This window comes from Pteropus vampyrus, unplaced genomic scaffold (genome assembly GCF_000151845.1).
Source record: "Pteropus vampyrus isolate Shadow unplaced genomic scaffold, Pvam_2.0 Scaffold93, whole genome shotgun sequence".
Taxonomy (NCBI): domain Eukaryota; kingdom Metazoa; phylum Chordata; class Mammalia; order Chiroptera; family Pteropodidae; genus Pteropus; species Pteropus vampyrus.
This window is the reverse complement of record NW_011888874.1, coordinates 151,862-164,879: the sequence shown is the minus strand read 5'-3', so window position 1 is coordinate 164,879 and position 13,018 is coordinate 151,862. Positions and strand designations below refer to the sequence as shown.

The 13,018-nt window shown below is 45.1% G+C and overlaps 1 protein-coding gene and 1 pseudogene across 1 annotated transcript in view; one reads left to right on the top strand and one right to left on the bottom strand.

The window, feature by feature from the left end:
- Window positions 1-11,303, top strand: part of FBXO36 (F-box protein 36) — a 70,780-nt gene extending 59,477 nt beyond the window's left edge. Inside the window, exon 4 of the mRNA XM_011364051.2 lies at window positions 8,741-11,303. Within this exon, the coding sequence (XP_011362353.1) occupies window positions 8,741-8,926 (186 nt within the window). The 3' untranslated portion in view covers window positions 8,927-11,303. The remainder of the gene's footprint in view (window positions 1-8,740) is intronic.
- Window positions 11,304-12,259: 956 nt separating this feature from the next.
- On the bottom strand, window positions 12,260-12,378 carry LOC111742413 (annotated as a pseudogene).
- Window positions 12,379-13,018: the final 640 nt, after the last annotated feature.

Genomic DNA, 13,018 nt, shown 5'->3' with positions numbered 1-13,018 from the left:
TGCCATTGGGCCCACAGGCACCTCGATGACAGTAGTGATGACTCAACGTAATCTAACATCACTCCGGGGCGGTGGCGGGGGATGTACCCCAAAGCTTGTGTCTCACTGATAATGATCATAGGTTTTATGTGACTGTGCATGATAATCATGGTGGCTTGTTGGTTTCTTTAAATTACAGTTCAAATTGCCTTAGTATTCGGTGCAAAAATATTGGACTATGTCTTCAATTTGTGCGAGGGTAAATTAGACTACCTCGAACGGCTCTCAGACAGTCTGCTGCTGCATATCATTTCCTATCTGGATCTCGAAGACATTGCCAGTCTTTCTCAAACATCACAAAGATTTTCAAAGGTAACAGTCAAGTCAAAAGTTTTCCTCATGTGTTCTCAAAGCCGTTTCTTTCTTTTTTAAAAAAAATATAGCAGTGGTTTATTGTTTGCATTTATACCTGCGTTTGTTGAATACTTACTTTATGACAGGCACATTCCTGGGTACAGAAGCAACAGAGATGGAAAGATATTGTTTTTGATCTCAAGACACTTACAGTTTAATAGGAGAAATCTACACAGATACAAATCATTATAACATGGGGTAGTCATATGGGGAACATGTGTACAGGGTACAAAGGCAGGGCAAGATGGTTTCCTCTGCTTGTCTTCGGAGAAGTGGGTTACTGTGTCTGGGTTTTGAGGGGAAAATAGGAGTTCTCCAAGTGGTCTGGAAGACTAGTGGCACTCCTGATCAACGGGCATTCTGAGTCAAGAGCAGGGTCACGGCCGCATGAGAAGATGGCGAGTATTGATTATCCCCCATCCGTTCCCATTTCTTCCAGTAACAGCCCTTTGCTGAATTACTTATTCCCAGTATGGGTGGTTTTGGGGGGCCGTTTATCATAGTCCCTGTCCTCCATCATGCCCCAGACTGACCAAAGGGACTCACTACTTCGAATCTTCGGCAAAATGACACAAGCACAGAAAACACAGCTGGTGCGGATTTTGCCCACTGTCAAGGCCTCGATGCGACCACTGTCAGTCCCGCTCCCTGAATACTTGAAGGCACCTTCGTTCCTGTCCCTTTTGTCATTTTCACTTATAAACTATTTTCATTTACTTGTTTTGTCCTGTAATTTATTCAGTTATTTTATTAATGCAAAAAAGCACTACCATTTCAAACTTCTGGGGGCAAATTTATTAGCAAATCATTTGTCTCCACATCCAACCTCTTCCTCTGGTCTCAGAGGGAAATGTTCCCCTCCGTCAAGGTCAGGGCCACCTGCCACCTGGCTCAGAAGTTTAACCCTGGGGACTTTAGTCTTTGACTTATCTCCTTTCCCTTCCATTTTGTTATTTTTAGAACTTCTTACTTGTAAATAATTTTAAATTTATAGAAGTATTGCATAGATGATACAGAGAGTTTGCATATATACCTGTCTCCCAGCGTCCCCTAATGCTAACATCTCATATAATGTGGAACATTTATCAACATTAAGCAGTTAATGTTGGTACAATACTGTTAACTGAACCACAGACCTTATATGTTTTTGATCGTTTTTTCCGCTAATGTCCGTCTGCCGACTCAGGGTCTGATCCAGGATACCACGCTGCATTTGGGTCCTACTTTTAAACCTTTCTTTCAGTTGCTTTTTCCTCCTCAGGACATTAAGTTTCTCAAATCAGTCTCATCCTTCAAAAACCAAAAACTCTTGACTCTATTCCTATCCAATTTCTTTCTTTCCCTTCTTGGAAAAAAGAAATGGTTTGCACGGCAGTTTACAGTCAGCAAACCAGCATCATGAATCTGAGATTTTATAATCCACAATGAAATGAGAACAGAACGGGTGATATGAAGAGTTTGTCATCAAGCTAAATTTATTCCATCTAAATGACCATCCCATTTTGGGGAGGGTTAAAATGTCCCTTCTTTTATGAAATGATGGTATTAAAACATGATATGTAATTTTAACAAATTATCTTCACTTTGCAAAATTAAAAAATTGGTAACTTTATTTGGGCAACTTTATTTGGCTCTCAGTTTCTGGTTTTTTGTTTGTTTGTTTGTTTTTTAATTTCACTGCTCTTATGACGCTCCAAATCCGGGAGCCGCTGGTCTACTGTAGGACTACACGTTCCCTCCAACCACGCCTCTGAATGTCCCCGGCCCCACTCCCAGTAACCTCTTGGTTGTCCCGTCTAAAGATCTCGCTTTAGGCCTTCCACTTCCGGCCCTGTCTTTGCTTCCGGGGCTCTCTGGGGGGATTTTTCTCCTGGCCTCCTCCTTTGTTGCTCCACTGGCTGCTCTTCCACTCTGCCCGAGGGCAGTCTTTCTAAAATGCGCTCTGGTCATGTCACTGCCCTGCTCGGTGACCCTTAGTGACTTCCGTCATTTTCAAAATGAGATGCAAAGTCTTCGGTGGCACGTGAGGCCACAGTGCCCTGGACCTGCCTCCCACCTGCCCGCAGCTGTCCTGTGTGCCGGGTTCTCTTGTGCCCATTAGCCTTCGCTTATGCTGTCCCCTTTTCAAGGAATGTCCTCCCTTCTGACCCACCGCTTTTCTTCCTTCATGTGAGTTTTCTGCCAGCACATCCCACCTCCCTTGAGTGTGACGCGATGACTTGCCTCCCACCGTGCTCCATAGCTAGGGTTGTGTCACCCAACTTTGTAGAGCTTAGCCTAGAGTTAACTACAAGAAAGCGGTGACTGGGTGCTCAAACAAGGAGGGGCTGTATCAATTTGTTTATATTTTTGATAAAATCGATTTGTGTTAAATAGCCAGGATGGAAATTTTTTTTTAATGTGTATTTCCATATATATAGTAAAATGTAATTCTCTGTCCCATTCCTGACCCTCATTCTCTAAAGCGCCTCTCCAGTGACGGTCGTATCACCGTGCTTTGTACGTCCTTCCAGAGATATTCCGTGTGCCCATCAGTGTACGTGTGTGGTCTCTGAGCACATATACACGTGCACACGCGCCTTTAAAAGCATATGGTAGCATATTATATATTGTTCTCCATCATTTTTTCCCTTCTTTACAACACATTTTATAGCCTTTTCATGTCAGTACATATAAATCTTCAATTTAAAAAAGTGTCCTAAGCCATTGCTGTATGGACAAATCATACTCTTTAAAACCAGATCCATACTGATAGGCATTTAGGTGGTTTTCCCTCTGCTATTTGTAAATAATGCTCCAGATTTCTTTCTATACAACGTGCATGTTTGTCTGCAGAAAAATACTACGATAAGTGTAATTGTTTAGAAGAATCAAATAAATATATAGAATTACGCAGATACAGGTATCCAGGAACGATAACGTGTGCCCCTATGAATCGGGAAAAAAAGGAAGTAAGTGTGTATGTGTTCAGGGATTATTGGCCATAACAACATTAATTGAGCACTTATTGTAAACTCGGCAATGCGCTGAGCACTGTAATTACTTTATTTCACTAAATTCTCAAAAAAACTCTTGCAGGGTAGATCCTATTTCTTACCTTTATGTTATAGATACAGAGGCTAAGAACTAGCAAGCTTAACTAACTTGCCCAGGGTCCTACAGCCAGTGAGGGGCAGAACTGCCATCCCCCGGGGTTCTGACTGCGAGCCTGTCGGTGGACCACTGTCATAGGCTCCCCTCTAAGGGCTGTGTAGTCGCCGAGCCCCTGCCGTGGGCCTGGCACTGTGCTGGCGCTGGGGACTTGACAGTGGGAAGTTGACATGGCCCCTCCCTCCAAGGAGCTCTCACTGGAAGGAGAAAAGCAGTCCAAGCGGTCGTTCAGGGACAGCTGTGGTGGGTGCTCTGGGGACAGGCACGGGTGGCCGTGAGATGTAACTTGACTTGGGGCTTCCTTGAGGAAGGAGCATTGCCTGACAGGTAGCAGTTAGCCAGGCCCGGAGTGGGAAGCAGCGTACCCTAGGCAGAGGAAGCTGCGTGGCGGACGACGCTGAAGAGTGGACAGAAATAACAACCAGCGCCGCTGGAGCGGAGGGTGGAAGGTAAAAAAGCTGGAAACCAAGCCGGAGAGGCTGGTGGGTGGGGCAGATCTGCAGGGCGTGGTCAGGCGCTGTTTTAATGGGTCCTGTGGAAAGTGAGAGCTGGAGGGTCACCTTTAGGAGACAGAAAGGTTCCCAAGGCCTGACCTGACTGCGCAGTAATGGGTCTGCCCTGGAAGCATAAACACGCGTGGAGACGCAATGTGTGGACTGCAGCGGGGAGTCAGTGGGGGTGGGGTGGCTAGGCCGGGAGACCCCACGGTGCCACCCAACGGTCCGGGGTGGAAGCTTCCACTTATCGACCTTAATGGCACCAGCGATCAGGACTGTCCAGCTGCCTGCCTCTGCTGTCGTGTCTACCAAGCCACAGAGCCTCCACGGATGTGCGCCTGCAGGTCTGGCGGGCTGGCTGCTTATATTTCTCAGGGTAAACCACCAAAAAAAGCCGTCCCCAGGGAGCTCGGCTAATGGGAGCACACCGCTGAAAGGTGAATCCGGCGTCACGGTTTGCAGGCAGTCAGACCAGGGCCAGCCCTGGGATTGAGGTGAGCTCACTAAGGAAACCTCCCGGGGACCTGCCGCCTTGCCCAGGTGACACCAGGCATTGGCCCTGTGCTTTTTCTGCAAACCGCAGCAGAACAGAAACAGCCCCTGCAGCTGCTGGATGAGAAGGCCCAGGCCCAGACGAGGAGGGACAATCATGACAGACACATGAACGTTTTCACCTTGGTAGAGACTCAGGAACACGGAGGGAGAAAATCTCTCCTGTCACATTTTGGCTACGGGGAAATAGGTTTTTCCTCACGTCCCCAAACTCTCTATGACCGTGGTTCCCAAGTCTGGCCAAGTGGATGAAGCACCTAAGGAACAGGTACCAATAGAAATGCCAGGCCCACGCCCTGAGTCTGAGGTCACCCAGCATCTGTGCTCTTAATGTGCTCTCTTGAGTTTAGGGCAACCCAATTCTAAGAGTCTGGCCCAAATTCTAAGAATTTGACCCATTCATATGAAAGTTGTACAGATAAAGAGATTGTAAAAGGCCGGAAGCTTCAGATGGAGGTGGAGTTCTCATCTTCGCTGGGCGTTTGGATCAGCAAACCAGAGAGCTGGATTCTGTTCTTCACTGAGCCACTCCCTACCGTGAGCCTTAGGCAGATGCACCCTTATCCTTCCTGAGCCTTAATCTCCCCATTTGTAAAAGGAGAGGTATTAACTCGGTAAGCCCTGGGATCCCTTTCAGCTTTTACTGTAGTTTATGTATGTTAAGTTCAAGCACCACCGCCAGGAGGCGCTAAACTCCCACTTTGCTGTGTTTTGGATCAAAATAACTGGAAACATGGTCAGGATGGGTACTTCGTGTTTTGCACCCTAGCATCTACCAAGCAAAAGAGCCCCAGGGTGTGGAGTCTTAGATGGGGGTATTTTGTAGACCAGTTTTAATATAAAACAAAACTAAATATTTTCAGTATAAAATGAGTGATAAGTTGAATTTATATTGGTAGAAATTTTAGCTCTCTTGAAAATTCTTTTCCTTTCCTCAAAACCCCATCATTTTCTCCCATAATCTCTGTTATGTAAGATGCACTGATATCCTAAAATGTGTTTACTGGAAATGGGCTAGTCATCTACACTAGTGTTAGAATTCAAATCTTTTAAAGGAGGTTCAGAAGATCTCTCTTTTTAAAATATTAAGACATTTTAAAGGTTTTCCTCTGTTGTTTATATTTAGAAAATGTTGCAATCTGGGTATAGGAAGTAAACCTTGAAAAACTGTCCAGAGTGGGATAAGATAATGAATGACCTGCCTGACATCAAAATCTTTCGGGGCCGTCATTATCGTAAGATTCAGTGTTGCCATTTATCAATAACCATTGTGTGACTACGAGAGTTTTTGCTCTGATATTTATGCAGAAAGGATCTTACGTGATTATGCTTTATCATACTGTTCATTTCTATCTGTAATTCATTTTTTTCCTTTATTAGAGTACTTTCAGAGTAGCATTAAGTACGAAAGAGTACTGGCTGCTTTCACCCCAAGAAATGAGTGTAAGAGAGTCACAAAATAGAACGCTTATACGTTTTCTCTTCCCCAGGAAGAAGTTAGGATCCAAGGGTGCAAAGCAGGATGGAGGAAGGGTCCATGAGGATGGGAAGAGCCAGTGGTCAGACTGAGAGGATGCTTGGGATTGGCTCGCTCAGCCCATTTTTAATTCCCTTTTGCTAGATGGAGTTGCCTCAGTGTCCTGGGGTGGCTACAAAGATAAAATCTGCCTTTGCAACTAGTGCGTTGGGTGTAGCCTAAGGTCTGTCAAGTAGACCCACCTGCAAGAGTCTTGGAAGGAAGACACAAGCGAGCTGGGGGCCCCCTCCATGTGCACAGAGACCGGCTCATCCTGCAAGCACAGTGCTGGGGGCGTATGGGAAAGGTTCTAGTGTCGATCGCAAACATCACTGCTCCCAAGGTGCTAGGGGTTGGGGAGCAGAAGCAGTGAGATTTCTGCTAGAATAGTCTGGGTGTTTTGTTTTTTAATCTGCTACTGTGGTTTGCGGCTGTATAGCATTGAACCTTGCCCTCCAGTTTTACTAGCTATTCTGATAGCTGTCTGTTTCTTCTGCGACTCCCCTTCTGCTTAAACAACCTAGACATTCTGTAGTTTGAGACCCAGAGCCCTGCCCAACATAATAGGCCTCCATTCAGGCTGGATGGGTAGGTAGATGAACGGGCTATTGAAAACTGTGGAGCAGCTAACCTGGCCTGGAGTAACGAGTTTAGTTTCATTTTCCTTTTCATCTCTTCCCTTAATGTGAGTTTCTCACCTGTTGTTTTTCTCTGCTTTTACTGTTTGGCCTCTAATGGCATCAACCACCTTTCTGATTTGCTGTGGCCAAACTGCTAAGGGCTAAAAGCTGGACACTAAACTAAAATGAATTCTAAAGAAAAGAGGAATGACTAGGCCACGAGTGAAGGCCTCTTCCACATAATAAAGCGCATGGATTTTAGCACTTTGGTTCCTGACAGCTGTTTTAGCTGTGCGGGTGCCTTTTTCCTCTTTGACATTATGTGGCTGTGTGTTTAGAGGTTCCGGTCCCCCGCAGCCTGATGCCTTTCTAAATAGAGCACAGTTGGAGTCAGTCTTCCAGAATCTGAGGAATTTTTGCCATGCCTGTGTGCTTCTCCTCTTTAAGTGGTAAAATTGCTCCCTAAAAAGAAATTTTAAATAGTGAAAATCATGAGTTCAACCTAATTTTCAACATATCAATCAGGTCTACACTGATCATTTTCCACAGCTAATCCTGTTTCCCACCGTCATCGACCTTTGCGGGGCCCATCCGCCTCTTGCCTTTCTTTGCCTCCTTATAAGAGATGTTTCTGCGGCAGTTCCTACAAATGAGTCTGAGGGTTGTGGGTACTGAGGCGGGGCCCAGCCCAGGGTGCTCTGGCACCGTTGGTTTAAAGAAATGGTGGCTCTATATTGGTCCCTCGCCGTGCCTGATCCTTCCCACTTCTGGATTTTCACACGAGCCACCCAGGGCATGGAACTGATGAAAGGGGAAATCGGATTAGTGATGAACCTCCTGAGCACACTGTTGGCGCAGGAAGGATGGAGCCGGGAACGGTCTGTCACTGAGACCCGCACGGAACCCTTCTTAAGGCACATTTTGTACTGCTACTGTGCAACATCAAATACCCAAGCACCCTTAAATGTACTTGTTCTTGCATATACCAAAAAACCATGACTGTCACCAAGATCGAGGTACTGAGTAAGTGTAATGGAAGCTTTACCTTCAGGAAGGATTTGGGGCCTGGTAGGTAAGGGGTCTGGAAGTCTCTGTATTGATAGTGTTTAGTAGCGGGGGACTGATGACAGTAGTCGCTTTAGTAATGGTGCCACCTGAAGAAGTCATTTTAGGAAATCTTGGATAAATAAATGGAAGCTGAATTGTGGCAGCTTTGAACTTGGAGGACCAAATAGCCTTGTGTAGATATTGGGCCAGAAAGGTCTTATCAGTCCTTAACCTGATGGCCTTCGGTTAAATCCCCAGGCTGCAGAGAAATATCTCAGAGAAGGTCGTCCCTGGAGAACGGCTCACTTTGCCCTGTGCCAGGTGGGCTCAGGAAGTAGACTGCATCTTGTAGGCCACTCTGGTGCATGGTGTGATGTCACATGTGCAGAGGACTCAGAGCTAAACTTGTGGCACCAGGTGGATTTTTAATATGCTGGTTGGTAGGCCGCTTGGTCCTTCTGATGCATTTCAACACTGAGTAGCCCGCAGTGGACTAAGCCATCAGCTCTACAAGCCCATAGGAGGGATGCCTTGAGCAAGGGTTTAAAATGGATGCAAATTTAGCAGGAATTAGCAACACTCCCACTTGAAAAGTTAATGCAGCACTGGGTATAAGGTTGTGTGACACACCATTATCAGCCTCTGTTATATGGCTAATTGGAAATTAACTCTATAATGGTGTATAAGTCCTACATATAACTGTCTTGCATTTTGCATCTTAAATGAGATCAGAATTTATTCCATCAATCAAATATTGCCATCTATCTATCCATCCATCTATTTATGGTGCACTCGCCTCTTTCCTCAAAGAGAAAGTTTCCGGAGGGGAAACAGTGTCTGCTACATCCTTGGGCACATGCAGTGTTTCTCACAGTGTCTCACAGGCAGCATGAGCCGGACAGTGATTTCATGAGTGAGTGAACCCATGTGTGACGTAACCTACTTCTGACTTTTTCCACCCATAGCTGTGCATCTCTGACAAACTGTGGGAGCCGATAGTTCAGTCTGCCTGTGACGACATCACCCCTGAGATGAGGGCCCTGGCCAAGGATGTGGGCTGGAGACAGCTGTTCTTCGCCAACAAGCTGCAGCTCCAGCAGAAATTCCGCAAGAGGGGAAGACATGGACACCAGAGAGGCAGTCAGGCTTAGGGACACGTTTTCCTACCTGCAGGGGTATTGAGGCATGGCTGTGTTTCTCCTCTGTGTCCAAATCTCTTCTCTTTCCTTCGATTAAGAACTAAGGGGCTTTGCTGATTCCAGGAGCCCTCTGAAAAGCATAGAGTCTGCACACAAATGCAGTAAATTCAACTGGGCAGTGCTTTGCTTGAGCCATAGTCCCGTTGTGGTGAAGGTCAAATCGTGGCCCCAGCACGAGGGCTGCAGGACAAGAAGCCCCGCAGTAGTGTCTTCCCCACCCCCCGACACCCATAAGAAAAGAGGCTTCTGCCATGTAGAAACAAACAATAAATGATTATTAGCGGGTTTTTATTACATATCTATTTTATCGAGGCATTGGGAAAGGAAACCCAGCTTTTGAATGTTTTCCCATTGTGTCATCTGAGTCCATCCGTGGAGCAGGTGGCCACGTGTTCCCACAAGGAACTGTGAGGGGCAGTGGCCGCGGGAGGCACTCCTGGTGAGTGCAGCCACCTTCCCAGCCGTCCTGCGGGCTCGGGTACCAGGCTCCGCCCTTTCGTGTCATCGTGTCCTCATGTCCTCTTCCAGCGACAGCCTCCACCGGGGTCCTGGGGCACGGCGGGAGAGCAGGCCAGGCGTTCTGCTCGCAGACCTCGTCCTGAGTCCAACCTCCCCAGACTTCGCATTGTCAAACAAACCTACAGACATTTCTCAAAAGGATGCTGCTTCCCTCAAGGCGACGTGGACAGTTACCACTTCTATAACAGGGATGTTTAAGAGCCCAGGCTGTGGGTTAACTGAGTGAAAGCCTAAGTACGCTTTGTATTCTGTTAACTCAGCAAAGGGGCGAAAACAGTACAGTTCCACCTCCCTGAGGAGGGCTATTTAAAAATTATTTTCTTCCTGCGTGCTCATGATGATTACTTACCCCAGACAATGGACTCGAATAATCTAATGACTCCTTTTAGGCTGCAGAGCAAAGTAGCTTCCACCTTGTTAACCTTCTCATTTCTTCCCTGCAGCTTCCACTTTGCTACCTAGAAAAAAATAACATGCCCCTCCCCCGCCCTTCCAGAGTGAGAGGAGCTCCCATGATGCAGTGGGACCTCCCAAATGGTGTAAAAGTGGACTCTGGCTGTCCTCCCCACCCAAGTTCTTCTGGAAGGGTTCCATGGCCATGGCTTAGTGACGGATGCTTTTTCCTTTTTTTTTTTTTTTTACTAGATCTATGTTATATCAAAGCAGATTTTAACCCCTATCTACACAGTCCTACTCACTCATCGATTTCCAGGGACATCTGTGAAATCGAACGCAGCCGGCTTCCCTGCAGATGAGCAGAGGGGTCAAAGTCGTGTCTGGATTTAGTCCAAGCTCAGAGCAAAGATTTTATTGGCCAGAGGCCCAGGCCGCATTCCCTGCCCGGGGGAGACACTAACGGGGCGGCGCAGGGTGACCCGCAGCGGGCGGAGGGCACGTGCTCCTGCGTGGCTGCCGCCGCCTTGCTTCTGCCTGAACTTTCGGATTTCAGTCCCGGCCCGGTCTGTGGTGGCAGAACACAGGTTAATACCGTGTGCACGCAACAATTGCGTGTATGCACAATTTGGTATGTCTGCCTAACCGCATAAACGTAAAATTTCAACTCATTTGTAACATCGATACAAAATGTCAACAGCCGAAAATTTTCTCATGTGGTGCTTTATCAGCTAACAGATTCTGAAAGCCTGCGGGCATGCATGATCTTCCAGATTCAACAGGAATTAGTAAGAACACAAATATGGCCATTTGAAAACTCTTACTAGCTATAAAAAATATAATATAAAAATAGATGCTAAAAGTAAATTACAATTAAAAATGAGTTATAAATGTTTATTGTTAAATAATAGTTAAAATAACATAGGTTATTAGATTCTTTTCATAATTATTTGTCCTAATAATTTGAGTGCCTTATTACCTGATCATAATTAGTTTTGCCAAAATGGGAACATCATCAGCCTAAAATCCTTCATGGCACCAGCATCCTGAGTGGTCCAAACACTTTGCCTGTCTCTCCCCTGCCTCACTTCCTGTATTAGATCCCACATGACGATCCCCCAGATGGGAATAAAGCGATGATTTGCCTCTGTGCCTTTATTGACGGCTTCCATGTGGATGGATAAATCTGCTTTGTTTATGACATACCATTTTGGAGTGAAATGCCACAGCGTTTTATCTCGCCCTTTCTCATCTTTTCAGTCAAAAGTGTGTCTACTCTTGTTATCATTCACCTTGTAATGGTAAAGTACCGATATTTTCTGATGATTTGTATGTTTTCAAGTTAAAACAATTTATTAACGATAGGAAATGTGAATATTTAATTTATAAACTAAACAAATAAATATATTTTACCTAATGTCAACTTCTATTACTTTTTTCCTGAACAGGTTTGGCATAGCACGAGCATTAAACCTCGGTTATTTGGAACAGAAAATGTTTTATTTTACTGAGTAGGCCCAAGAATAGGCTGAGATTATCATTGGAGGAGAGGCAGGAAGCAGGAGTAGGGACAAACCACTAGTCACCACTTGTCATCATTTTCCAAGCTGCTTGTGTACAAGATGGTCCTCAGCTCTCATTTATTACCCCAAACCGATTCTCGCGATGCTGGAGAACCACGTAAAACAACCTTACTAAAAGCATAAAACATTCGTGCGGTGTAATTTTGTGATCTGAGCATCAGTATAATGACATTTAACTTCAGTTTGTGTTAAGATAACATAGTGTGAGGGAGTGTCCAGGCTTTTCAACTCTGAACAGTTGTTTTCAACTTGAAATGGATGTCTCCGGTTGTATGTTAAAACGTTAAGTAGACAAGGTACCACCGCCCTAAGGAAAAATGGGCACCAGCGGTTAAAAGCACACGTTACATATTAGGTCACTTTACAAAGTAAAATTAATATCTTAGTTTTACCTATTGATTGCTTTGAGATGAGCTCATCAACATGCTGGGGTAGCATTAGTTTGCCCTCGTGACATGGAACCCTCAGGATTGGGGCCGCAGAGGGCTCCCTGTTTCCTGCTTATCACGCTTCCTCAAATATAACTCTCCATTCAGAAAAGTCATTTTCAACTGCGCAATGTGTTCTGCTCATCCTGGAAGTCTCAGAGCCATAGATCCATGGTCACAGACGAAGTTGGAATATCCTTAGAAATAATAATAGCAGCTTCCATTTATTGTCTTCTGTGTATCAAGAAATAAACAGGTGGTAACCAATTCTTTTTTTTTTTTTTGGCGAGGCAACCTTTGGTTGACCTCACTGATTGCAAGGACCTTGTCAGCTTACCATCCCTTATTTTTTTTATTTTTTACACCTATAGGACCTGGTCTTTCTAGGTGGTCTCCCATCCAAACACTCACCAGGCTCAACCCTACCTAGCTTCCGAGATCAGACGGGATCAGGCTTGTTCAGGGTGGCATGGCCATAGACGCAATTAAATTCTTAAAGCAACACTTGAAGAGATGTGATATTATTTCTGTCTTATAGATCAAAGGTTTATCAACTATGGCTTGGTCTAATCTAACCAGCTGCCTGTTTCTGTATATCAAGTTTATTGGGGCCACAGTCTATGTATTATCTGTGGCTACTTTCATGCAATGACAGAGTGAGATAGTCGTGATATAAACTACATAGCTGGCAAGGCCTAAATTATTCTCAGAGGGGACTACTTAATTTTCCCAAGATATCATAACTAACAAGCAGTAAAGCTGAGATTGAAATCTATAGCTCTTAAGTCTACACTCTTAACCAAAATGCCACACCCACTCTCCTTTCAGAGCCAACACATTTGACCAGCTGAACTTGAAAAGGTGATGGGATTTGTGTAAGGTCACATTTGAAATTATAAGGGGGACAATCTTGGGCATGATATAAGAGACCGTTCTAATTTAGTCGTCCAGAGAACAGTCCAAGCTTTTGATGACCTAAATTATTACACATTTTTCTATAAAGTATCTTATGTTCATTTAAATAATAAGTAAGGAGTTGCTTCTTCCAGACCATCACACGCTCTTAGGAAAAACTAAGGAGTACAGGAGTTGCATACGGCTCCCTGGTACTTTGCCAAACT